This window comes from Malurus melanocephalus, unplaced genomic scaffold (genome assembly GCF_030028575.1).
Source record: "Malurus melanocephalus ecotype Western Australia unplaced genomic scaffold, MMel_1.1 scaffold_657, whole genome shotgun sequence".
Taxonomy (NCBI): domain Eukaryota; kingdom Metazoa; phylum Chordata; class Aves; order Passeriformes; family Maluridae; genus Malurus; species Malurus melanocephalus.
In genome coordinates this window covers 219951-247580 of record NW_026623889.1, presented here as the reverse complement: position 1 = coordinate 247580, position 27630 = coordinate 219951, and the positions used below count along the sequence as shown (strand labels likewise).

General features: G+C 46.1%; 2 protein-coding genes across 2 annotated transcripts in view; one reads left to right on the top strand and one right to left on the bottom strand.

The window, feature by feature from the left end:
* SHROOM1 (shroom family member 1) overlaps nt 1-17871 on the top strand; it is a 19104-nt gene extending 1233 nt beyond the window's left edge. The window contains exons 2-7 of the mRNA XM_057383735.1: nt 8668-11454; nt 12183-12253; nt 12968-13534; nt 13915-14062; nt 15157-15429; nt 16938-17871. Coding sequence (XP_057239718.1) covers nt 8773-11454; nt 12183-12253; nt 12968-13534; nt 13915-14062; nt 15157-15429; nt 16938-17192 — 3996 coding nt within the window. The 5' untranslated portion in view covers nt 8668-8772 and the 3' untranslated portion in view covers nt 17193-17871. The remainder of the gene's footprint in view (nt 1-8667; nt 11455-12182; nt 12254-12967; nt 13535-13914; nt 14063-15156; nt 15430-16937) is intronic.
* Nucleotides 17872-24132: 6261 nt separating this feature from the next.
* Nucleotides 24133-27614, bottom strand: SOWAHA (sosondowah ankyrin repeat domain family member A). Its single transcript, XM_057383737.1, has one exon. The coding sequence runs from the start codon at nt 27539-27541 to the stop codon at nt 26072-26074; it is 1470 nt and encodes a 489-aa protein (XP_057239720.1). The 5' UTR covers nt 27542-27614; the 3' UTR covers nt 24133-26071.
* Nucleotides 27615-27630: the final 16 nt, after the last annotated feature.

The following is a 27630-nucleotide window of genomic DNA, read 5'->3' as shown; positions in this document are numbered from 1 at the left end:
TGGCACATTTTACAGTGTGTGTGTGTGCCCGTGGCATGGTGGCCCGTGTGACATTGTGTATGTGTGACACTGGCCCGTGTGACAGTGTGTGTGTGTGTGACACTGGCATGGTGCCAGCCCATCCCAGGTTGTCCAGGATGTCTCAGCAGAGGAGGAGGTGCAGAGTGCCCATTCCCAGCTCGGCAGCACAGGGCAGGCAGAGCTGCTGGTCCCACTGRCAGGGATGAGTTAAACGTTGCAGGAGCCCATCCAGGGCCAGGCACGAGCTGGTGGAGGGAGGTGTGAGAAGAAAGCACMATGTTGGACAAACAGGTGTCCAAGAGCTGTGTTTTCTATCAATCCTTTCTCCCACCAAGGGCTGACTCGGCTCTCAGGTGCCTTGCAGAGCATCTGCTGCCAAAGTCCACGTGCTGCCATCTGAGCACCCTCCTGTGACAGCCCAGAAACAGAGAAACGGGCAGGATGTGTCTTGGAAAATATTAAAACCACATTTTGAAATGTTTAACCTGGGGCTGGAAGTTGTCTTAGGCACACATGTTTGCACCAGGCCACCTGAACTTCAGGGCTTATTCTTGGGGTCTCTGCAGGTGAAAAATGGCATCTTCACAGGGAAATGTGTGAGTGAAATAAATAATTCCCTGTCTGTCCCTGAGGATAGAACTGAATCTGTAACAGACAAATGATCTTTAAACTACGGAAATTATCAGTGGTTTTTAGTGTATAAGGGACCAATCTCACCCCTGCTGAGGACATGGACAGTCTGGAGTGTCACTTCAGCCCAATACAAACACAAGGGCTCTGCTCTGTCCTTGAGTGTGCAGATTATGTGGGGTTTTTAGAATAAATAATATCTAGGTCCATGTGAAATAGCTGAGGGGTCTGGCAGGTAGACATTTTTACACAGAAAACAGCTCTCTTGGTACAAATGTACTCAATGATSCTCCAGCAGAGGCAATGTTTGAGGCTGATGGGGAAATGCCATAGAGGACTGGTTTGAGAACTCAAGAGAAGTTTCTGCAGAATGGGTTAAATGTAGAAAAGTGGATCTGCACAAACTCACACCTTTCTGTTAGGGTGGGGATCATTTGGCTGGCTAAGTCTCACTGTCCCTTGTCGGTGTGACCCAGGAGATCAGTGGGTCATCACTGCAGATGCCCCTGCTCCCTGAATCATTCACCTTTTCTAAGAGGTGCATCCCTGTCCTGGCATCACCTGCTTGGGGAAAGTCTCTCACAAAAGCTCTGAGTGCTGCCTTTTCCCAGAATTGAATGAATTTATGCTTTCCCTTGCGTTTTTCCTCTGGCATCTCCTGTCAGTTTGCAGCATGGCTGGAGGGAGKCTGAAGGAGGGTGGGYTTTGTTCAGGTGCTGGGAASAAATTCTTCCCTGTGAGGGCAGTGGGGCCCTGGYACAGCTGTGGCTKCYCCAYSCCTGGAAATGTCCAAGGCCAGGTTGGGATGGGTTTGGAGCAGCCTGGGGCAGTGGAAGGTGTCMCTGCCCAGGGCAGGGGGTGGAACGAGGTGATCTTTGGGGACCCTTCCAACCCAAACCATTCTGYGAGTCTGATGCTCTTTGCAGACCAGGGGTTTGATTTCAATCAAATGATTCAAGCAATCAATTTCAAGCAATCCCCACCCCACCACTAAACCTGCTCTAATGTGTCTATTGGATATTTCCAGATTATTTTAATGACTAATCCAGATTTTCATTGTTTGTTGTGGAAACCAATGATATGTTTAGTGAGATTAAACACAAACGCTTATGAATTCTGCCCAAATGAAGGCTGTGGGAAAGTACTGGAATGCAGTATTTGCCAAAGGCACAGAGCAGTCTAATATATTATGTCTTGTGTATATTTGGTGGTTTCCTCTTGTTGCAGTGGAATGCTCTGTAGTAACTGGATATTRCATTAGTGTCTGGCCCAGCTCAAAGGCAGACCCAATTATGTTTAACATCTGGATGAATTAGACTGAAAACAGACATCCTCAGGAAAGGAATATTTTTTGTTTCCTATGCCAAAATAAGAAAGTTAAAGAGCTAATAGCTTTTTTTTTTAAAAAAAAAAAATACCAAATTAATTTATATTACTTTGTAATCCTTGATTTGTATACAAGAAAATGGAAGTGCTGAGATTGTTTGCCAATTRTATTTTAGACTGCTGCAATGAAAGAATGGAAAGTTACATGATTTACTGAGGKTAGTAAGGTATAAAAAATGTTAATTTTTAGTTAGAAGGAGTTCTGAGGAGGCGAGAGGCCTGAGTTCTGCTCCTGCTATGGGACTCAAATGATTTCATGGTGAGGCAGAGTCCTGCTGGTGTGGCAGTGTGTGATTAAAGTCTTTAAGTTGTACTCTGAGGTACAGGGAGATTGTTTAGTTAGGTGAAGCCCCATTCCCACATCTGTGCTCGCTTTCTATCTGTTTCTCTCACATTTTCTGTCTCCTCTTCACCCGTGCCCAGTGTCAGAAGTTTTCCAGGTGCCACGAGCTGATTCCTGGAAAGGCTCTGGGAAGGTCTCTTGGGATTCCCCATCCCATATGTGACCTGTTGGTATTCCCCAGATGGAAATGACTTTGGGAACGTGGTGAAGGGTTCATGAACGTGGTGTTTCATTCATGAAGATTCATAGCACACAGTCTAAAGCCTGCCAAGTTTAGCAAAAAGCTTCTCAGCACATTTAGGGACCAGAAAATTAATTGTTTGATCCACCTAAAGCCATAATTTCAATTACACAAACATCTGTTTACATGCATAAATAATATCAATAATCCCACTTGATTAAGGTGAGCTGCACACTGCCCCTCACCAGCCAGTGCCTCTGGATCCATCCTTGTCCAAAACTGGAGCTGCCACAGGAATGTTTGTTCTCATGGCAGGTTTGTCTTGGAAAACATAACTACAGCGTGGAGATATTGCAATCTGCAGTCTTCTTGTGCAATTACAGAGCCATCCAAAAAGCTTCTGAGAATAGTTTKATATTAGAATAAAGCATATATAGGTGCCAGAAAAACACAATTCTTCACAGATAAGATGACTTCATGACATTTTCCAGCCAGCCAACCCTCAGTAATAAGTTTGAGTGAGCGTCAGCTCTCCCAGAGCTCTGATAAAGCCAGGAAAGGCAAAATCTGATCCAGGCAGTGCTGGGAATACATTGTGTTTGGGATGTGTGGCAGCTGGTGAAGCTGCCTGTTACAAGCATTTGGGTTCTTCTAATTATTGGCAATTAATAATGAACATGTTTTTAAAACTCTGCTTGCATAGATTGCAACTCCCAACTCACAGGGTTCTGGACTAAACCCATGTCAGTGGAAGGAGATGAATTACCCCTCTTTAGAGGAAAGTTTCTTCTCTTGTGAGCTTGACTCGCTGCCTAAGCTGTGGGAAGCTCAGTGCAGCCAGGAGTAGGTCAGGGGGACCATGAGAATTTTATTTTTCTCTGATGTTCCTTGAACAGCCTTGCTGGAAAGCTGGGAAGTCAACAAGGTAGAAATGAGAAAGCAACTTTATTGTATTTATTAATTAAATTCTATTCTAGTAATTAATTTAATAATATATATTTATTCTAAAGACATATGTTTAAAATCAGCAGTGTCATTAGATCTTTTCCTTTTTGATTTTTAGTACTTTAGAGTGTAATTTTTTAATGCTCTTGTGGTGTTTCTGTAGCCTGTAAAAGCAATATAGGGGTAAATTTATGGTTTCAAATTAACCTGATTATMTTTAAAAAAGAAATGAGGAAAATTATGATGACATTCATTAAAAGGGATGAAATGGAAAAAGTTGGGAAGAAATGCATGCATTTGGGATGAAACTGTGATTTCTGGAAAAAGCATTTTTTGAGRAGCACTTACAGAAGTAGAACAAACAATGAGTGTTTGGTGTTTATTAAATCAGAGACTTATGCTGATGGAAGCCAAGAGAAAATGTTGAGRCTGAATAAGGAAAGTCAGGGAATTCAAGGACAATGGAGAGGTATGTGGCGGGTGAGTGCTCAGATTAAAAGGTCAGACTCTGTTGGGGGCTCAGAAAAGGTCTCTCACAGGGCTGTGAAGAATTGCCACACCTCATCTTCCTCATTAAACCCTTGGCCAGAGGCTCTCACCTCCAAAGCCACAGCTTTCCATCACCCAGTGGGYACGTGGGGTGAATGCCAGATGTTCCTGTCCAGCAGTGAGATGTCACCCCTGTGGAAATGACACCAGGGAGCTTTGGGATGGATCCGTTCTGGCACTGCAGCTCCAGCAAAGCTCCTGTGCTGGTCAGCAGGGATCTCTAGAGAGCCTGGCACASCTGGGTGAGGAGGTTTAGGAAGGTTTGTCTATGCCCCTACACAAAAAAAAGGGGATATTGAGATGGATTATTATTATTACTTCATCCTTCTCTAAATTTCTCACAATACTTTGACAGCTCCAGAAAGCCTTGAGTGTGTATCCATGGGTTTCACTGGAAATGTTTACATTCCTCAGACTATGGTGAAATTTATTCTGTGCTCTCAAGGCATAAACCTCCTCCAAATCCCACTTAGGCTCTGCTYTGGGACTGTGTGACACTTTGAGTCCCCTGGCTCCCAGCAGCAGGGTGAGCTTTCCACCGTGCCTGGAAACCAAAATGAGAGTTTGTCCTTGGGTGTTGATGCACAATATCCTCAGCCACCATTACCTACCTGCATGACAGTTCTGGAAATTGCACAAAATGAGAAAATTGGGGGATAGAGTCTTCAGAAACCTTAGCAAGAAACAGACAGATCAGCAGAAAGTGTGTTTTTCAGTCAGCTGAAGGGGATGTCACCTCCTGTTTGCCTTCCTGTTTGAAACCTAAAGTTGAAAGTCCAAGGGGATRAAATTGTTGATTATAGGCTAGAAACAAATAATAACAAAGGGGAAGTATCTACTAAAAAGGAAAGGCAGAGAAAGAGAGGAACTGTGACTTTCAGAGATGCTGGGCACAAAAGCAATGCCAGCCACACTCTCCTGGATGTGGTACCCTTCATTTCTCTCACCCTTTCAACAGTCATGTCAAATGGTTGGAATCTGAAGACTCCAGACATTTGTCTGGAATTTCTGGATATTTCACTGTCTAGTCAAAGGAGCAGCTCTTATTTCCRGACATCTCACATGTCAGAAATGCAGACACTGAGAATGAATCCACAGGAAGAGCTGGACAGAGACCTTGGAACCTGTGCTAGGTCACCAGCCAATGACCTGCCCAAGGTTTCTGGGGTACCAGAGACTACATCTGCCCTCCCCAGGATTCTGGCCTCTCCAGGCTGCCCTGGGACAGCAGGAGGATCACCTGCCAAAGCAAGAGCCTCTCAGGTGATCTTTKGGGAGCAATGAGATCTCACGGTCTGGGGAGCAGATGGGTCAGGTGCTGCGGACTGTGCAACTGATTGGAATCTGAAGAATTTCAGCTAATATTTACATCAAGTGTTTGCCCTTTGATAAGGAACAGGTCATTTACAAATGTGGACATGACACAATATTGGCAGGTTGGTCACAGTGTTTGCATTTTGCACGCTCATTCCCTTCTGGAGAATATTTGTGTGTTGTAGTTTGATCTGGATTAACAGCTGTGGGCTTCCCCTTTATTTTCACAGAGCCATTTGTATAAAAAGGGCAGTTCCAGAAAAAGAGAGCTAGGCATGTTTAAACTCTGCTTGTATTTATTAAGGAAAATGCTCATTCTTGCTTCTGTGGTGGAAAGATTGTGTTGGTCACTTGAAGGGAGCTGCACAGGTACAGAAATGCAGTGCAGGCTGTGTTTGTGCCAGGGGCTGTTTTCCTGGGTCGTTGAGGACAAATCAGAGATGTGATAGAGAGAATAGCTGTGTTTCTGACAGGTGATTATTTGTTTGGGCAAGCATTGTACATAAGTGCAGGTGAATTATGGACCAGTTACAGCACTGTGCAAACCCTAAATCAGGTCAAATAAGAGCAAACTGTAAGTAGAAGAACTCTTGCCCTACAAAAACAAGTGAATTGTTGACTGGCTGTRGTCTGGAGTCACTAGGCTTTCTCTGTACTGAGTTAATTTGCCAGGCATGGGGCTTTGACCTACTGAGTTGGTTGCAAAGAATTCAAGATTGTGCAATGCAAATCACCTTTCCCTAGAACAGAACAGGTTGATGTGGATGGAAGTCGAATTAGGCTCTGTTCTAAACAACAGAAAACAATAAGCAAACAACTTGGGATCTTAATAGGTTGATAGTGGCTTTATTTTCTTCCTTGGGCGTGGAATGAATATATTCCYTGCCTCCCTACATTGTTAATACACYTCCYTTCATCTTTCAGTGGGTTTGGTTTTGGTATACTTTAATTTAACATTTTCCTTCTTGCTTTCAGTGGTTTACAATGCAAGTATTGCAAGCCTGTCTGGAATGTGCACATTGTATTCCAGCCTTGCCAGAATATTTCTGAGACCCAGAGATAGTTCAGTCCACGAGGGAGCTCTACCACCTCCCCACTGAGAACAATAATGCCATTGTTCATGTYAGTTGAGTTTTAAGGACATTAATGATTTTCTCTTACATGGGAAAGAGAGGGAAGTTTTCACATAGTTCTTTAAACACATTGAGATCAGCGATTCTGCTGCCAGGGTTGAGGAAATGTCTTCTCCAAAAGAAATAAGGCAAGTTTTCCCTAATGTGTGTTTCAGTATCAGTCAGAGGTTCTTACCTCAGTCTTCTAAGACACTGAAATTATATTTCCTATTATTTCTGGTATCATCATAAAAATATGCATCAAAAATTTTTCACTGTATTGCCAACTTCACTGTAAATCCCAAGGAGGAGCTTGAAACCATGGGGGAAAAGAGATCTTAGAATGACTGGAATAGGAAACCAAGAGAGTACTTTCATTGATAGACATGAACCAAATCACAACTGTTTCTTGGACTCTACACATTGCTGTGAAAAGTTAGAGCCAGATTCTCGTTGTAAATCAGGGTGACTCCATTAACTTCCATGGAACTGTGCCAGCACATCCAGACAAAGACTCGGTCTATTTATAGCACCGTCAGTAAGAGCTGCTTTCAGAGGTTCCACTGGGAGAAAACTTTGATTAAAGCAAGGGAGATAAGAATGACAGAGGAATCTGCCTTCTGGGTCTCCTGTGGAATGTGGCTCCCCCGGGGTTGGACGCTGTGAACCCACAGCACCTCCAGGCACTGCTGAGCTCTCCCAGCTCAGTGAGAGCAGCGGTCACTGCTGAGGGTCACATTTCCAGGGCACCCCATTTGCTGGGAAATGTAACTGCAGAGTGATGCTTTGTGTGTCCTCCCAGYCTGCAGTTAGTGTCACTGCAATCACTCAGCTGCTTTCTTCCCTCTATGGTTTCAGAAAACCCAAGTGTTTCCTTTCACCAGGTATCCAAGATTTTTGTTTCTTTAAATTCCTCAACACTCCATRGGGGAAAGGATGGGGAATGGCATCACCAGCCACTGATGCTTCCTATTTCCTTTGTGACCCTGCTATTCAGAGACAGACAAATTTCACAGCTGTGTTTTAAATCATCTGTAAAGAAAGAGAGAACTCCAGACATCCTTGAGTTGCTTTCTTACTGAAATTAAAAAAAAAAAAAAAAAAAAAAAAAAAAAAAAAAAAAAAAAANAAAAAAAAAAAAAAAAAAAAAAAAAAAAAAAAAAAAAAAAAAAAAAAAGCAGAAGTTCCCACTCTGTGGTGTTAGGCTGTTTTCATTTCCCAGAAACCAGTTAATTTATTTAGTGTGCCCCACCAGTCCAAGTTTCATTTCTAGATTAACTTGTGTATTTTGGCTCACATCCATCTCTTCCTGTGGCTCAAAATGAATGATACCAGGACCGTCTTTGAAACAAGGAAGGAATGCGATTTTTTTTATTAAAGAGCAACGTCACCCTGAAACCTCTCTTTCTGCCTTTATGAGGCCCTGCCATAGAAACCCGAGTTTGGGAATGGCAGATTCATGTCTGGTGAGCTCAACCTTTGTGAATRAATGAGACACATAACATTCTGGAGGGACCTGGACACAGTTTGTGTCTCCTCAGAAGGCCTGTCACTGGAGCAGCTCCTTGATGAAGGTTTTCAAGACTGTTTGCTTTCTTTTGATAACTAATCAGTCTCCAGAGCTGGTTTCAATGAGAATTACTAAGCCAGGTTGCTGGCTAGCACCTCTCCAGTGCCAGGTTCAGTTTTATCAGGGGCTCATACAGCCTGCAAGCATGTCAGGGGGTCTGAAGATGGCAGAGGTGACTCAGGRGGTCACAGTGCTGGTGTGAGAATCTCCTGCTTGCCTTCTTTCGGTCCATGAAGTGTCTCCTTGTGGAGATCCATTTGTTAAACTAAACCCATGGGTGCCATGCTCAGCAACCAGGGAGGAACTGCCGAGTGCTGATGATAAACATGGGCTGTTTGCCAGGCTCTGCCAAAATTGTGTATTTGTCGCACATGAACTCAATGCTAGTGCTTTTTTCTAGTCCATTTGGGACTTTGCAGGGGAGTTCCRAGCTGCAGCCATAAATATTTGGCTGCCTTTTAAAATCTGGGATTTGGTACTGAGAGCAGAATGTCTCATCAAGATGCTCAGTCAGTCTCAAGACACTTTCTACAGGACTCTGGGCAAGGTGTTTTCTAAGATGTGCCATGAAAATCCTCCCACTGAGTCTTTTTCACACATTTTTCTTTCTTTTTAGGAACCTCTAGATATTGTCGGAATGTGACTGCAGAGAAAAATGTTAATTTCTAACAACTTGGTTGTGGACTTTTAATCAGACTTGGATTTCTGGAAATACTACAGCATGACTTCAGCTGGGAATGAGCTAGAGAGATGGAGTCCCAGGCAGGGTGGCAGAGCTGGGAAGCTGGTAGAGCCTGTGAGCTCTCCTGAAAACGATCATCTTTCATCAGTGCAGTCCATCAGCTGCATGGAGCATCTCCTGCACCTGCCAGCTGCAGACTCTGCCTACAGCTCCTTCTCAGGGGGATCCAGTGGTGCAGAGCTCAGCACGCCGTGGTGCCACGSTCAGTGCTGCTGTGTGCCTCCAGAGCAGGTCTCCTACATGGACTCGGAATATGTGACAGGAATTTACAACCTCAGGGCTGCACACGGTGACCTCAGATCCCCCGAGCCGTGCCAGGCCCCAGAGCTGAGCACCCACAGCAGCTCTCACAGCACCTCCACAGATCACAGCAGAGCTGCTCCCACCCAAAGGACTCCAAATCAGAGACCCCCAGCCCTGGCAGCACCTGCACCGTCCCCTCCCACACGACTCGACAGCTACAGTGTCACTCACAGACACTTGGGCAGGTCAAGAGGGGGCCGTGGCTCTGCAGGGCACAGCGAGGAGCAGCCAGCTCCTGGAGTGCAGGACAGCCCGCTGGCACACAGGGATGGACCACAGAGCCACCACCGGGCTGCAGTTACACAGCAACATCTACAGCCTGAYGGGGAAAAGACTCTGGAAAACAAGAGCCTTTCTTCTGATTTTATAAATGATGTACCAAAAGTTCAGGGGTTAAAGACTGAGGAAAATGGAGAGTGGAGCCCATCACGACAGCCTACGAAGAGAAATAATCCACACGTTTTCAGCAGACCTTCTTCATTCATTTTTCAAGAATATTTAAAGATAGATTCTGTGGCGAATGCCCCCAAAATACTCTCTGCTCATAACTCAATTCATGCTAATAAAATTCCCAAAGAGATGAACTCCAAACCCTATCACCGAGCACATTCCAACCCCAGCGCTGTTAATGATACACAGGAGGTCAAACAGTGTCCCTGGCCAAGTGCCAGAGAGGCAGCTCTGCCAAGCACAAGGAAAGAGTCCTTGGCCCCTGCTCAGGACCCTCTCCATGCCCAGTGGCATTCAGACATGGACCAGGATGTGTTTGAGGACAGTTCTGACTTAAAACATACAGAGAATGTTCATCTAAATAAAAATGTTCCCAGGAAGATGAACAGTTGTACAGACAAAAATCAGTGCTGTGATCCTGAAGGGGGAGTTGGGAGTGATGTTAGGGAACCAGTCCCAAACCAAGCCCCCAAAGGGCAGAGATCAGCACAGCCCTGCAGTGCTGTGGAAGTGGGGCACCCTCGGGGCGAGGAATGGGGTCAGGGCAGGAAGCAGAGCTGCGATGGCACAACCCAAATGGCTTTTTTCAGAGCGACGGAAGATTCCACAGCTCAGTCATTACGTGATGTCCAGAAAGAGAAACAAGGTAACAGCAGCAGTCCCGGCCTCAKCACGGGTCTGGAACAGGAGGAGCCTCAGCCCGTGTTTCTAACACAGCTCTCCAGAGAGCCCCGGCCGGAGAGCGCTGGGGAGCAAATAACCCAGCAGGCAACTCCCATGCTCTACTACCTTTCTGCAGGGAAAACCACGGCTGTCCTGCACCCCAACAAGCTCACCCACAGGCAAGAGGACTCAAGGAGCTCACCAAAGGAAAGTCCTTCCAGCAGCTGTTTTGCCTCAGCACGGTGTCCAGAGATGCAAAGAGAAAGGCATCAGCTYCAGAGGAGCAGCCACCGGCAGCAGCGCAGTGCTGACGATCTCCTGCTCCAGRGCAAAGACCTCACTCTCAGGARTCCTGCCTCCTTCACTGAAGAGAAYTTCCAGAATGACTATATAGAGAAACTTAAATTGGCTCAGAAGAAGGTTCTCAAAGAAACCTCCTTTAAAAGAAAAGATTTACAGATGAGTTTGCCYGTCAGACTGAGACAGAAATCTTCTAAAAGGCCATCGATTGAACACCTTCGGTCTGTCTCGTTATCCAGTGCAAGCGAGGATGCCAAACCTGTTCCTTGCTCCCCTTCTCATCGAGAATCCTTGGAAAGTTTCAGTACAGATGAAGAAATAAGGAGGCCACAAAAAAACCAAGCAGGGGGAARGAAAAGGGTAACCCAAGAGCAAAAGAAACTGTGCTACTCTGAGCCCGAGAAGCTCGATTACCTAATGGATAAGGAACTATCACGGAGTGAAGGTAGGGATGAAATCACTGAGCAAGGTGCAGTGGAATCCAGGAGAAGGGATGTGGAGAGCAGAGGGAGGGCACTTTCCAGYTCAAGTGTCTCCAGGACAGAGCTGAAACAAATCCAGCACAGCGCACTGGTGGAATACATGGAACGAAAGATCAGTCGGAGACCACGTGTRTCACAACACCCCCCACTGCACAGGCCACCCCTGCAGAAGAGACTGGCAAATCCCAAAGGACCTCCTGGCCAGACTTCCAACCCAACTGGGAGCAGGAAGATGCAAAATGATGATGTTTTCTGCCGAGTTCTCTCTGAACAAAAATCACCAGATGTTCCTCCTCCTTTGGCTTTTGCTCCCCCGCGGAGCGTGAGCAGCAGATGTGATCCCAACAAAGGGGACAGGACCTGCACCAGCAAGTGTCCATCAGCTGAAAATCTGCCTCAGACAGGAGATCCTGCATCTGGGAGAGCTCCTGAGAGATCAAAATCCACTCCTTCATCCACACAGGTAAGAAACCAGTACCTAAAGGGGGCCTAAGGAAAGTCAGAGGGGGACTCTGGCACATGGAAGAAGCATTTATAAGGAATATGTGCTGCATGCAGGATGAGGCTGCTTGTGCTCCAGCAGTCATTATTGTTAATGACAGCAAATTCATTAGAGTCCTATCCCAGAAAAGGTCATTATAGAGAGAATTTTGTAAATTACCAATCTCTTTTGGCTCCTGAATTTGAAAAGGATTATCTGTCAATATTGTTGAGAATAAAGAAGATAAAGGGTCAGAAAATAAATAATTTAACATAYCACTAAAACTACCCTACTGAAGAGTCTGACAAACTTCCAGCAATACTGAATTTCTGAATTGCTGTGAGACTAGAAATGCATTTTGTTGACACCTGCTCCTTTGGTTTTCTGGGGGAGAAAAAAAATGGATGCTAGCTAGAAAGAGCATAATAGCAATGCAATTTAATTAATAAAAAACAGAAATACACCAAAAAAACTCAACGATTTAAAAACAACGACAACAGGCAAAACCCAAACTTTCCCCCTAGAAAAAACAGCAACAACAGCCCACCCAACAAAATAAACCACAAACAAACRAAAAAGCACAAACCTCGGTGAACCTATTTGGAKATATACRCARCTTCCCTTTCTGGGGWTAACAAACGTGTCAGTAAAATTAARRAGCCGCCTCGCCTGAMRTGCTGGCTGCCCCAGTGTGCTGTTTTCCCTTGCAGGACTCGTGCAGATGTGCCAGATGTGCAGCAGCACCTTCCCGGCGCTGCGGGAGCTGCCCCGGCCCCGGCAGGTAAGGCTGTGGAACTGTCCCGAGCGCTCCCCTCCCTCTCCCTCGGGATCCTGCTCTGTCCATTCCGGAATATTCACCCGCTGCTATTTGGGTCAGTCTTTAAAATCGTTTTTMCCGCGTGCAGTGCGAAATGCCCGGGGCCCTGAGCGGCTGTCCCCGCACAGCCCCGCTCCACCGCAACTCTGGGATCACAGCTCCCTCATCCGAGCTCTGGAGAAAACAGCATTTCCAGCGGCTCGGAAATACCCAGTCCTGGAGAATAAGTGTGACTGGACTGGTGTAATAAGGGGTTTGGAGTGTTTTTTAAAAGGAAAAAAATCTGTGACGTTTATAAATCACTAACTGGGATGTTTGTGTTTTAACTTTCCATATTTGCTTTCGTGGTTTTAGGAGCATCAGGAGAGATAAACATCTGAACCCTGACTCAGCAAGGCAGTTATGCTGACTCTTTTGTTGTCAAAGTATTTCCACTCTTTCAATCATTTAAAAATATCCCAATGGTTGCTGGAGACTTGAATGGCTTATGAAAAAAAAAAAAAAAAATTGAACTTTTTCTTAAATTTCCTAGTTTATCAGGTTAGCATAAAAGTAACTGAAAGTTCCAGGCAGAATGATAATGTCAGAAACATTTGATCACAGCCCTTAAACAGCCTGCAAAAATACCTATTGTAGAGGGGATATTTCAAATAAAAGGGACTATCTTCTTACTTACAGTGTCCGTGATCCTGAGAAAGATGGGCCTGAGAATCATGGTCATAACGACATAAGTGCACGTGTGTGYTGTCAGGATGAAAAGCAGCAGAATCCTGAAACCTCTGTGCCTGTCCCAAGAAGTGGAAGCAAGGAGGGCGTTTGGCTGGAGCAGGAATGCAGAGCTCAGTCTCCAAGGGGGAATGATGCCCTCAAGAGTCCAGAGCAGCCTGCAGCTCCTCCAAAACAGGGAATGCATCTCCACAYGGAGCTGGCTCAGCCTCACCAAATCAGAGACAAAAATCCAGCCAAAGGTTTAGTGGCCCAGGAAACAGCTGTGAACAGCAGCCACGATGATGTTCCCCTGGAGGGAGAGACCGAAAGGAGGCTGCAGTCCCCTCAGGACCAGCGATACCATGAGCTGGCTATGGAGATCCTTGCCAAAGACAGTTCTCTGGTGGACATTCTCATGCCTCATCCTCTTAGAAAAACTGCTTTGGACCTGATGGAGGGTTTTTTTCCTGTTAACGTTTCCATGCTGGATAAGTCATACCGGAAAAGGGGAAAGGTACAGCATGGGCAGGAGAATGAGTAAGTAGACAAAACCAATTATCTAGCACTTTGGTCTRTTTTAATGCATTAATATCATGTATATACTAGTAGTAAGATAACCTTGAGCGTATTGTTTTATTTTTGTTTCGTTAGAAAAATATTTTAGCTTTCAGACATACCAAGAAACATCTGAGGTTAAGGGTATATGGTAGAAGAAAAGTGGTTCGATGATGCCTTATTAAAGGGACTGTGACAGAGCTAGGCTGCCAATCTTTTGCTTTATATCTTCTAAAAAGTTAGATCTCCTGGGGTGAGAAGAGAGGAGAGTGATCCTGAAGTCAAGATGGATAAAACCATGAATTCAATGTTTGCGAAGAAAAACATTGGCTATGGGTGTTTATTTTCTGTTCCAATAACAGGAAAAGTCATGGAGATGGACCAGAAGAATGTCCTGAATCTGAACATGAAGCCAAGCAAGACAACAAAGATCCTGCCTCTAAGGGAAACCAAGTCCTGAAGAGCAGCAACGACAGCACAAATGAGCTAGATGACATCACATCTAAGAAAGTATGTACATGACCATCCCAGGAACAGCTATTTCTCTATCATGACCAAAAAAATTATTATTAATGTCATTATTACTATGGATATTTTTATCCCAATAACTTTTCATAGGTAATTTTGAATCACTTTTTGCTAGTAAGGGAATTCCTGGCAAATGGTGTTGACCATAAATGGTGGTATTTAAATCCTGCCTGGTTTGACTCAGATCTCTCATCTCTCATCATTAAAAGTCTCCTTGCACAGCCAGCTCCTGTGCAGCAGCAGCTAACTCCCRATTTAGCACTCAAATCTAACCTCAAAATCTGTAAAATAAATTAGAGCTGGCAGCCTAAATAAGAAATATTCTTTACTCTGAGAGCTGGCAGCAGCTTCTGCACATTCCAGGGTCCAATTAATTCCATGCATGCAAAGAATAGAGGCCGTCGCTGGATTGATAGAAGAATGGAGTTTGGAAAAGCAGTTRTGTAGCTTTGCAGAGTTAGGTGGGCTCTTTCCCCAGCCATGCTCCATCTCAGGTAATGACAGCCTTGCTCACTGTCTGACTGCTCTCCTGTTCATGGTGCCATTGTYCAGCTTCCAAAGAAGCTGATGTTGTGCTCCCACTCCAGTCTTGAGGCCTTTTTCTGTATCACTTCCCTGTGAAACAGCCTCCTCTGATTGCTTTATACCCAGACACCATGGCCTGCTTTAATTGCCCATGGAACTGACGTTTTTTGTGTGTATGATGAATGAAACTCCAATCAGTTCTTCCAAAGCTTGGTACAGAGATGGGACTTCATTCTCACGTCTTAGAACAGCAACTCTGTGTAATCATGTTGTAATCTTTATTGCAGCTCCCTTCTGACTGATTGGAAGCTCTCTGAGCCAGGGAATATATCACCAGTTAAGGTGATTACCAGTAATTTGCTTTTCAGASTTTGAGAATTAAGTACAGCTTAGAAAAGATTGCTTTTTCCCCCCTTTTTTCTTTCCTGTAGCTTAAAACTATTTTAAAAGCTGAAAATTTTGCAAAGGTAGTGTGAGGAAAATCCATTCTCTAGTACTGATTTTTTTTTGGCAATAACAGCTTTCTGTGGGTTTTTTTYTCCCCTTTGCAGCTGGAACTGATGGCCAGTGTCCGATGCAGGCTGCAGGCGCTGTGGGAGGAACGGGAGCAGGTTCTCTCGGAAGTCAGGGAATGTGCTGAGCGGGGTGAGGAGCTCCAGGCCACCGTGAGGGACCTGTGCAAGCCCAACGAGTTTGAGCGCTACATGATGTTCATTGGGGACCTGGAGAAGGTGGTGAGCCTCCTGCTCTGCTTGTCCAGCCGCCTCGCCCGCGTCCAGAACGCCATCAGCAGGATGGATGGCAGCACAGACGCCGAGGAGAAGGTGAGGGGTAACAGAAGAGCTGAATTTGTTCAGTCCTCTGCTTTCTTGGTGCGGGTTCAGTGCTGGAGGACACCTGGGTGCTGGGTGGCAAAACCCTGCACAGCTCCAAGCCACAGGAGTGGCCTTTGGACCCTCAGGCTGTTCCCTGTGGAGTAGCTCCAAACCTGTGCTTCACRGGGCTTTTTGTGTTTTTATTTCTCCACTGCAGTAATTACTGCCTTTGAAATAATGTTTCACTCTATATGCTTGTCCCAGCGAGCAGGAAGATGTGGTCATACCTTGAGATAAAATTTGCTGTACTTTAACTCAACTAGCCAGCTTTGCTGGAAAATGGGGAATTGTCTCATGTCACCAGGAAATCATTTGAACTCTGGGAGTTAAAGACAAGCCAAATTTATCCCAGGAATTATGCTTCCCTGCTGTCCTTATTGCTCTTAGATGTGTTTCTATCACCTGCTGTGATCTCTCATTTGGAAAAGCAGAGAGTTTAAAAAACTGGGATTTTCTGGAGCTATGCTGCTGCTGCTGACCTGTATCTCTGGAGGTTCATCATAGCTCACACACAGAATAGCACTAAAAGGGTCCTTCCATGCAGTGTGACTTGGARGGCCAGGATTTACCTCTTCCAAAATGTCAGTTGTGTTACTGTGAATAACTTTGAACAGTGTTTCATGCTTAGTTTCACTTTATGGCAGGCAGGGAGGGTGGTGTTTCTCCAGTACTACTTTTATGCTCTTCATAGGAAACACATTTAAATAATTTATTCAAATGTTTTAATAACAYGCCTAATAAAGACTTGATTAAGTGCCAACATTTTTAACAACCATTTTCCAGTAACTGGATTTGCCCTCATGTCAGCAAAACCCGCAGTCTCATTCTTTGATTCCTTTTTTGGGGTGTCAGTAGTTAGTGACAATTGCTCTGTGCTCTATTTATGGACACTATCCTGAAATGGGGTATTTTCCAGCAGTGTTATCCTTATGAAAATTATTACAGCTGAAAGAGAATTAGCTCAATGTGAAAGGTATTAAAATCCTGTACAATAAGCAAGGCCCAACTCTTTAAAAGAAGCCTTTGATGAACAGTTACTGTCCACATCACAGTCATTTTATCACACGGACCTTTCAATAGAAGCCACTCTATCATTTTAATATGTCAGTGGCACTCTGGCCACATGCAATGCACAAAACACAAAGATATGTGCCTTAAAGAGCATCTAATTGAATTAAGATGGTTACAGGTTACTTTAAAATGACCAGAATGTTAAGTATATTGATTGTTTTCCTGAGGGTATCAAGGAAGGAGTGAGCCTTGATGGTATTTACTGTGTCTTTACCTTATAAGCCACAAGAATGAGTAATTCAATCAAGAAAAAACTCAAGTGGAACACAAAGCCCACAGGAGGAAGTAATTAAATTAAATCGACTGTGGCTTCCAAATGAAGAAATAGAGGCTGGCAGGAATGATGGGTTCTCATGGTGTGCTGCTCTGTTCTTTCCTTCCATTAGCAATCGCTGAACGAGCGGCACAAGCTCTTGTCTCGACAGCGGGAAGATGCAAAGGACCTGAAGGAGAATCTGGACCGTAGGGAACGCGTGGTCTCTGGGATCCTTGCCAAATACCTGACAGAGCAGCAGCTCCGGGACTATCAGCACTTTGTTCARGTCAAAACCTCCTTGCTGATTGAACAGAAGGACCTCGAAGAGCAGATTAAGTTTTTCGAAGACCAATTAGAAAATCTCGAGCAGAGCATCCCCCTCTAACAGCCACCACCAGGCCAGACATTTTCACACATTATTTATGTTTCCCTGGAAATCCACAGGCACTCTCAGCACAGGGCTCAGYTTGGTGGATTCTTCCAATCCTGTTYGTGCCACAGCATTGACAAGTCCTTAGATGCTCCAGGATGCTCTGGGCACACTCTGGACGTGCCTTCCACTTGGACAGGCCAGCTGACAGCATCTCCCAGTGTGTAGCAAACTGCCTTTTGGACAGGACTGATGGGATTCATTGCTCCTATTAACTTGGCGTGTATTCCCCCTTCTTCTTGTCCGTCCATCTGTTTCCAGATCGACATAATCTCAATAAAAGAACCATACAAATATTTGCCTCTTGTGGGTGGGTTGAGTGTTTGAAACGAAAAATTATGTGGGTGTTCAKATTTGAATTGGTGATTGCACAAAGCCATAGGAAATGTTATGGACCATTTCAGTGAAACTCCTGCACTCGTTTTTACTGTTTATATGTGTGATAGAGTAAAAATACACTGTAATRGAAGAAAATAATTACTTCCTTTCTTGGCAGTTGCTATCCATGAGTCTTTCCTGGCTCTATGGAATCCTGGTAGGCTGTTCAGGGGAGGTGGGAAAAAGGGTGGTCTTCATTGACATCAAAGAGTCRATCAGTGATGTAGCCAGTTTAAATGAACAGTTTTGGGAATCATAAACTCTGAGCTTATTCCTGCAGTCATTGACAAAACCCTTGCTGTGCTTTTGAAGTGTTTATTTTTCAAGCACAGCAAGGGTTTTGTCAATGACTGCATCTTCAGGGGGTTGTTTTCTGGTAGTTTTCAATTGTCAGYGTGCACAAAAAGCATGAACATGGGGAAAGAGCTCTGCTGCAGACTGGGGCAGGTGGAACMACTGGGAGAGATTATTCAGTTTCAATGAGATTTTATATAAATCCTATGGCAAAAATCTTTTAAGCCAGGGTTGTGCATTGAGTCAAAGGCGTGATGTTGCTGTATTTAAAACCTCAGTGTGTTTTGTTTGCAAGAATTCAGTGAGAACAATGAGCAGTCTGAGCTACATACCTAGACCATGAATAAGGCAGACACTAATTGAACTCAGGTTTCTTCCAAAGCCAAAATAGATGTTCATTGTGTCATGATGGGATGGTGGGCTTTACCAAGAAATGTTTTACTAGTGGTGTGTGTCCTGGCAACAGTAACTATCACCACCACTGGGAGAAGCTGTCCTGTTYCTGAGGAATCTTCTTTGGAATTGCACAATGTCACTGGGTACAAAAACTCCAGAAGCACAGTGACCAAGCTGCTGAGAGTAGTGTGGTTGTTGCCTTAATACCTGGGGGAAAASGGCCAGACGCTGTAGATCCTGTGACTAATCTGCTCAGTGGTTCTCAGAAGGCCATAAATACAGGCTTTTAATACATAAATCTGAAAAGTGCCTTTTGAAAATGSTCTTTAAAATAACAGAAGCGATGCTAATGGAGTGGGTGGAGAATTTTTAAAAATAAGAGCCATGTTAAATGAGTTGTTTACATGATTTGAGAAGCCTGACTTGAAGGTGCACTTTATTCTCATTATTCCTAGTTGAGGGAGAAACCTGATTGGAAATAAATGTTTTGTAATTGAAGCTAATGCTTGCGTTTAAGGGGAAGAATGGATCTGCCCTGTTTAGCTTATCTTTTTAGGGTTTTGTGTCATAGGGAGGGTGATCACTGCCCCTTCCAYAACTGGCACTCACAGTTCTGCTTCAAAGAGCAATAATTAAAAATAACTTTAGGTCTCCATTTATTTAAGACTCCTTGGAACTGTTAGAGTGTAAATTCCAGGCAAAGTKAAAAATGGACACAGTGATACCACCAGAATCTCCTTGCAGGCAAGCAGAGACACCCTTTCAAAGCATCAGGAGGTCTGGATTGTCAGGTGGGTCTTGGTTTTGATATTGAAATTTGTTACCAATGTATTATGAGGGTAATGGTGAAAGCTCCTGCTGGACTTCAGCCWCACAGCATTCTTGGCACACCAACATACTAATGCATGGTAAGTCYCTCTCTGCTCTGATCAGCTGTGGTCTCTGGAAGTACAGAATGAAGCCAAGAGATGGTTTAAGCACATGCTTTTGAAYCCCATTGCCTTTTGCTGGAGGTTCMGTGTTTASAGCACTARTTATATCCCCATACCAACACATGGCTGGGGCAGTTGAACTTAGGCAGTTTTGAAGCCAAGGTGCTCAGAAATGCAGAACATCTTCATTTTACAACACTGTGATCCCACACTGCTCCAGTTTTTTCTGACCCTTTCCTATCAGAAGACAAATTTAAGTCTTGAACTGCAAGTAGCAGTGACTGGTGGTCTTCTTGAGGAAGCAAATCCACAAGGACTATGGAAATTAAACCCTAATAAAGGGTTTGTACCTAATACTGCTAACTGTAATATAATAATCCTAATAAATTGTACCTAATTACTGCTCATGCTATTACACACCAGCCTTCCATTAGTGACTTCTGCAGCAATGACATCGAGTTACCTCGGCCCTGGGAAGGTATCAGCTTCCAGGGACTTCTGCGCCTTGGCAACTCCTCTGTGCTGGGCTCCTTGTTATGCAAACGAAGTCAGGTAGTTTGAGCTGGGGGAATGCAAGGAATGAAGAAGCTKCCCGGTACCTGACCCTSGGGGACAGCAGCAGGAAATCCCCGYCGCTGCCCAGCCTTAGGGAGTCTCCTGTTGCAGCCTGATCTTTCACAGGTAAAGCGTAACGTGAGCCCCGCTCCACGGAGCAGTGAAATCGGAGCCCTGCGGGGAGCTGTCTGTGTGAATTGATGACAGGAGAGTGCAGAACAGCAGTGCTGAGCACGGGGAAGAGGTGGAAGAGGCAAATTGAGGAGCCCGGATCTGCCGGAGGGTGCCGGTGGGGGAGGCTGTGGGATTCCAGGAGCCATCCCTGCATCTCGCTTGGCCACCCACACACGAGCAGCGTGCAGAAACTCTGCAGTAGCTCATGTTCTGCTAARCAGGAGCAGGTGGGCCTGATTTGGGGGTGAGAAGATGACTGGGATTGCCCGAGGCAGAGCATGAGCCTGGGGTGCAGCTGTGGGGGMAGTCAGCGGCAGCAACCGAGAGATTTTAGACACAATGGCTCGTTTAGAACTTCATTTAACACCCCTGCAGTGTGTGGGAGTCACGGGTGGATCAGGAGCTGCTGTTTCAGCCTCTTGGGCACGAAATTGAMGGGTATTTATTATTGTGTTTCAATTATTTTCTTTACTGGGGCGTTATGCTGGGGGAATTTTGCATGTGGAACTAATTAAGGAACAGAGGGCTGCMGGAGTTAATGTAAATGTACTCTGCAAAAAAAGATCTGTTTGGTGCTTGTGAGAGCTGCATTTAATAAGTAGAAGGATGTTCTTTCTGCTTTGAGAATTCATGGCAACCATCTGAATAAATTTTTAAAAATAAACTCAGAGCAGCATTGCAAAACTAATCTGTGCCTGGAGGGAGCCCACGTAGACATTAAAGAATAATCAGCCTGTAGAAATCATGCAACCTCTGGGATTCACAATAGGGTCTCAAGACGCAGCACATGAATTTCACTGCTAAATGAAGAGAGGCATTAAAGGTTATCAGAGACTCTAAAATACCACATGAGCCTTGAAGCTGAGTCATCTCATAGATAAATCCATAGAGGGAGAATATGGGCTGGACTGATAGYCCTGATTTAGAGAATAAGAGACACTTCTAAAAATGTGCATGAAGAGACAGAGGTTTTTCTAAGGGGTTCAGCCCATGGTGGAAGAGCAAGGACATCCCAAACTACCTCAAAAGGGAAACACTTGTGAAACAATCTCTCCAGAGATCCCTGCCTTGTAACAGCACCTGATGGGATGGCTGGTGCCTGCAGGACCCCGTTCTGTGCTTCAGCTGCTCCCTGCTCAGCGCAGGATCAGTGTCACCCGATGTCACAACTCCTGCCTGGAGAGGTGAGAGCTGGTCCAGTCCCGAGCCGATCCCAGCCCAGAGTGGAGCTGTAGTTCTYTGTTGCAAAAAGGGAAAAGACCATGGGAGAGTGGTGGAAGGAAACACAGCACAAAAATAATAGTGAGAAAGTCTGTCTGTTCCACTGCAGTTTGTTATTGTGACCATACTGGTGAAACTCATTGGTGTGACCATCTGCCTCATGCAGCAGGCTGTGGGTGAGGACACTGGGAAGGACCCCAATCCATGACCTACATCAAGGSCTTGTCCATTTGGGAGTCATGTTCTATTCAGTGGAAATGATGGTTATTTGTTTTGCGTCAGCTGTGATTCCACAATGCTTGCTGTGCTCAGCTGGAGTCTCCTAYGTTTTCTGGAGAGTCTCAAGATGCTGGGGATGGATGACTTTCTTCTTGGGAAACAATGGTTTGGCTGGAAACGTGTGCTTTCAGGTGAAGGAGTAATGCTCTATCTGGGGCATAGATAGAGCAGAAGTCCTACCAAGAAAAGGAAACCTGAGTACTGCCAGCATCGTTTTTGTTGTGCACATCTCTATTTTCTCTTCAAGAAGGGTAAGATRTACTAAAGCTGTCCTAATATTAACAGTATGGATCTATTTTGCCTGGTTCRGGATTACACATGCAATATAAGGGCTAGATGTGCTTAATGACTTGCTTTGTCTTATAAATGAGTGAAATAAACCTTGAAACTGGAATAGGATCAGAGTTTTTGATCAGACTTCATTAGGATGCAGAGTTTTTGATCTGTGTTGTCCTGCTCTGTCCCTACAGCAAACAAACACCACACTGTTTGTGCCCATGCTACGTGCTGGCCAAGTCCCTGTTAACAACCTCCTAATTTGGGGAGTCCCACAATAGTACAAACRACTGGAAAGAGCAAAAACTGCCATGTTGCCATTTTACTCAGATTAATATGCAAATTGGGAGGCAAATACATCCAAGGAATCTAGGTCAGGGTGGAAACATGAAGAGAGGGAGCAAGGGATCAGCAATGGGAATTAGGGGACTTTCTAGAAATGCCTCCTCTACCTCCAGCTGGTAGCTGCAGCTCCCTTTGCTCTTTTGGAGTTACTGTGACTCTTCCACTGCACCTTGGGTTTGTGATGAAGCTGAAATCTCATTAAGACTTCTGCAGTGCAGGAGAAGCATTTCCTGGGTTTTTCACAGCCCGTATTTCTGCACAGCACTCACAAGGGARTGGAGACAGCCACAAATCTGTGAGCCTGACCACAACCACACTGCCTGACACTGCTCAAACAGMCACATCCGGGAGGACAAAGTCTGTCCCTTTGTGCAGAATCGTCGTTTGAGGTTTGTTTGYAGAGCTCTTCAGAGCAGGTTTTTGAGCTGATATTCCTCAGAACACAATGTGCCAAGGAACAGACAAACCAAATTATCTTTAGCAGGAGGACTGAGTGAGGGTCAGACAAACATCAGCTCTGCTGATCCCTAATGCTGCTGAACTAAAATCTGAGCTTGTTTTATTGGTGTAGGTGCTCCACTGAATGCGCATTCACAGGGTGGGGGAATGACACTGCTCATGCTGCCTACAGGCCTAAATACGTTATCTTGATTTCAATTTGCCTATCAGYACTGACTGTGTGCTTTAAACAAGTGGCCAAGGTGATTATCTCCATTTTATAGCAGGAAAACTGAGACATGCTGAGAGGGCAGGCTAGTAACCACCGGGCAGCTGAATCCTGGTGCTGTGCCTTGATCTGTRCCTTCCATCTCCAGCCCTCTCCAGGGGGCAGAAGCAGAGCTGGGAGGGCCTCAGCTTTTTCAGTTTTTATCTTTCATGCTATTASCTTTGATGGTGCCTAAGGCAGCTCCCAGCTCTGGGCTGGCATTCAAAGGCTGCATGCCCAGCCCTGGCACAGGCTGTGACACAACCCTGCCCCAGGCCAGAGTGTTGAGGGAGCCCTGTCCTCCTTTCAGCTGTTCCTTGTGAAAACATCCTGCCTAAACTTTACAGCTGTCATTCCTTCAGGTGAAAATCCTACTGTGTTCAGCCAGATTTGGGCTTGACAGAATGAAGGAGAATCAGTCAAGCTGAGGGATTCATAACAGTCCTGCTTTAGTCTCTTGATGAAAACSGTCTCATGATCATTCATCATCCTACAGTGTCCCTTCCACAATTTAAAGGGCAACACAGGAAACCAAAACCCAGCAAGGCTGACAGACTGGTTTAACTTCAAACTGGAAGCACTATATATATCTGTAAGATTACAGCAGTGTGTTCTCGATACCTCTCAGGATTTGTCTGCACCTGAAGTTGTATGGCACTGCGTGTACTCATCCCAGCCTCCCTAAATACTATCTTTTCCTTCATCAGCTCAGCAAGGAGGAAGGAGCTGAGTCACTGCACAAACTTGCTGGCAGAGCCCGGCCCACCCCACCCACAGTATCCGACCTTGTGAGCTCCTCACCTTTGTGTCAAAACCCTCCTGCCAAGCCTCCAGCACTCCCTGGGGAAYGCTGCGAGGAGGATGAGGAGGAGGGCTCTTGCTGCTGGGCATTTTTCTACCACACCAGCTCATCACTGCAATGCCTCTGAGGAAGGAGTAGTGCAGAATTTCCTTGATGAGACGTGTTGCAATGAAGTCTTATCTCAGCTGTGACTTCTTTGACAGAACAGAGAAACAATGAAACCTCCTCCTTACTTTCCCTGAGGTGAAGTCACAACCAGGCTCTCCAGGTTAGTCAGGTGGGATGTTTTAACASAAAACACTCCATCCTTGAACCCTGCCTCCAGCTCATGCAGGCTTGACTATGAAGGAGCACTAAAGTTCAGCGATGTTGTTTGAACAGGTATCAAGCCTATACCCATAACTATTGAACAAACCTCTCCATAAGGCCAAGTCAAACTGGAGTGTTTGCAATTCCCACAGAAACAGAACGCTTTCACCAGGCTGTGGCAGTGCCTCAGAGGTAACATGAATGCACACACACGCTTCTGTAGTTTCAGGAAATAAAAAAAGTGGTTTATGTCAGTACACCTGGAAAGACACTTTAAAACAGAGCCTTTTTTTTCCCCCGGAACTCTGCAAGCTGACATCACACAGTGAAACACAAATCAAGGCTTCAAAGGGCCACGCTGGCCAATGGTCACACCAACAGCTAGAGAACAAATTGGATTTTATTTTTTTTAAACCCTWCTCCAGATATAGAAGTCATGAGGTGCTTGATCATTAACCTTTGCTTAACAACTTAATTAGTTCAATATAGAAGCAGATCGGTGCAGAATAATCCAGTCTCTTCCTCGAACAGGTGCATCAGACCTGGCTGCAACTGCTGACCACACTCCCAACAAATGTCACCAACTCCAGGAAATTCASAGAGCTTGTTTTGAAGTAAAGAGGGCAGTGCCTCCACCTTCAGTCCTACAGCATTCCTTGTGAATGTTTGTGACAAGCCAGTTAGAGCCAATTACAAGTACCAGGTTTAATGGAAGGCAGAAAAAATGAAAACATTCCTGAAGTCACTGACTTGGAAGGAAAGGCGAAGCATGCAAACAAGTGTTTTGGGGCAGAAACCCAAACAGGCAGTGCAGCATTGCTCTCACCTTCAATGCCTCTCAACAATACAAGTTTCTAATCACAATTTTAGAGAAAACATGCTGGTTTAGCAAACTTGCCCCAAAAGTCGGACAGTTTCTGTTCATAGCTCTGCCTCTTAGCATTAACTTCAACCAAGCAGTAATTTAAAAAAATAATAATCTTACTGCAAATGTATTACTTAACTTGCAGTTAGCATGCTTTTTGAGCTATGTGTAGTTCTATATATAGAACAATTATATTTATTATAGAAAAGAAGAAGAAGAGTTAGTTTCAGGTCAATGCTTCATGCTATTGAGATAAACACTGCTTCAAGAGGTCATGCAGAGGTTCTATCATGAAACACCTAACATTACATAAAGCCCAGTATTTATAAATATTTACTGTAAATAGGTCAAAATGAAAGGCCAAGTTTTAAACAAAGAGAATCAGACAAACAAGCCTAACTTTGCTTCCAGTGGGCTACTGAGAAACTCAGTATGGATCCAGTTCCCCTGTTTTTCAGTTCAGTTTTTTACTGTCAAGTATCCAACAAGGTTTTTATTCAGATTAAATCGATTGAACTACAGTCAAGTTTAAAAGTTCACAGTATCATCAAGATATGTGGTAAGTACCACCTGCTAAAAACGTCTTTCAGGAAGAGAGAAAAACTTAAAACACTAGACAAGCTTTCAAAGTGAGGTAGACAAGTCATGGTGACTTGAGTGCTGAAGGTCAGGTTCTATCTTTTTAAGTCACTCATCTAATAAAAGGCATCAGGCAACGACTGAGCTTGTTATGTTAGTATTTCTGATAGTGAGAAACTTTGTTTTGAAAAAGTATACAATTTTTGTAAATAGAAATATCCTTCTTCTACTACCAAAATAATCAGAAACATCATAGAAAACTATGCATCTTTCCTCTGATAATTTAATCCTGTTAGATAACAAGCCTTGTTAGAATAGCCAGCTACCAGCTTGCTGTTCACAGTGTAAAATATAAAAACCTTCACCCTGCTTCTGCTCTCCAATCAAGGAACACAGATCAAGAAGGCTGTATCTCAGGCATTTTCACCTCTCTACACACACCTAAGTTGATTTAGGTTTTCTACCATTAAGTATAAAGTTTGTGGTCTCCAATAATATATCAGCATGATGGCACACACAGCATGGACAGCGCTTCCTGGCAGCTCCCTCACCACAGGCACCGGTATCTGGGTTTCATGCTGCGGGCTTTGGATGCAGACCCTATCACTTACACAGTTAAACAAAAAGACAGATATGGAGAGAAGAAATCCAAATTGCTTCTGTGAGAGAAAGCTGAGACACCAGCCATGCTATTAAAACATTTTGATCACAGTAAGGCAGAGGCTAGTGGCCAAAGAACAGCTCAGAAACAGGTCTGCGTTTCACAACAACCTCTTCCTCCTCCTCCATTACCTCGGAAAGTGAGGAATATGAAGGGAAGCCCCCTCTGGTCTTTGGCTTCCTCCTTGGGCCCGTAGTGGCAGCCAGAAGCTTGTTTAAAGTCGAGGGCTTCCTTAAMCCTTTGGTGAGATCATAGAACGCCATGTCATCAGATATCACCCCCAGGAAAGTGCTAGTGGAGCTCAAGATTGAAGCCGCAAGCTTCGTGGACTTCTTGATGGGCATGGAGTGCTCCATGTTTTGGGAAAGGCTGGGATCCCCCAGCAAGCGCCTGATTTTAAGGGACGTCCCTTCCTTTAAGTACTGGTGCGGCTTCTTCCCGCTGTAGTCCCTCAGGTCRATCTTGGCGTGGTAGCTGTAGACCAGCATGGTGATGACCTTCTCCTGGCCGTGTATGGCAGCCAGGTGCAGCGCCGTGTAGCCGCCRTGCGACCTGGCATCCACGTTGACCCGGGACCCGCCCTTCTCGGCCGCTCGGATGATGTTGGTCACCATGTCGCAGTTGCCGCTCTTGGCGGCCCAGTGCAGGGCGGTGAAGCCGGAGATGAAGTCCCTGCGAGCCGCCAGGCTGGCGTCGCCCAGCAGCAGCCCGTGGAGCTGCTGTGTCCACTGTCCATCGGCCGCCAGCACCAGCCACTGGTGCTCCGCCTGCTCCAGGGGCACCACCGTCTCCTCGCTGGCCCGGTGGTTCTTGGGCCCCCTCCGCAGCCCGGGCGAGCGGGACCCGGCATCCTCGTCGAGCGGCGGGGGTGACAGCGGGGTGGCGGGCTCGCCGGGCGGCCCCGGAGCGGCGGGGGCCGGCACGCAGCGCACGGGCAGCATGCAGGGCTTGGGCGGCGGCTCCCGCCGGGCCCCCGCCGCGCCTCCGGGCAGGGGCACCCCGCCACCGCCGCCCTGGAACAGGCCCCGCAGCTCGGCCACGGCCCGCGGCACCGCCGGCTCCTCGGGGGGCGTCCCGGCGGGGCTCGGCTCGGGCACGGGAACCGGCTCGGGGCTGGGGGCTGGGACGGGAACCGGCTCGGGGCCGGGGGCTGGGACGGGGACGGGAACCGGTTCGGGGCTGGGGGCCGGGACGGGGCTGGGGGCCGGGAGGGGAGCCGGGGCAGGGTCCGGGACAGGGGCAGCGGCATCGCCCCCCGCCGGCGGGGCAGCGCGCAGCCGCCGCCTCAGCACCACGAACTTGACGCCGTCGATCTCCTTCACCGTGGCCACGGCGTTCACCGCCGCCTTGAAGCGCTCCCGCCGCTCCGCCCGCCCCTCCGCCTCCCCGGCACCGGCATCGGCACCGGCCCCGGCCCCGCCGGCCTCCAGCAGCGGCCGGAAGGCGCTCACCAGCTCGGTGTTGCGCACCCGGCCGCCGCGCTCCCTCAGGAAGCCCATCACTGCCTCGGCGCTGATGTGGAGCTCCGCCATCCCGCCGCCACAGGTGGTGGTGCYGCAGCCGCCGCCTCCGCGCGGTGCAGGCTGCCGGGAGCCCGCGGGGGTGGCCGTGGCTGGCGGCG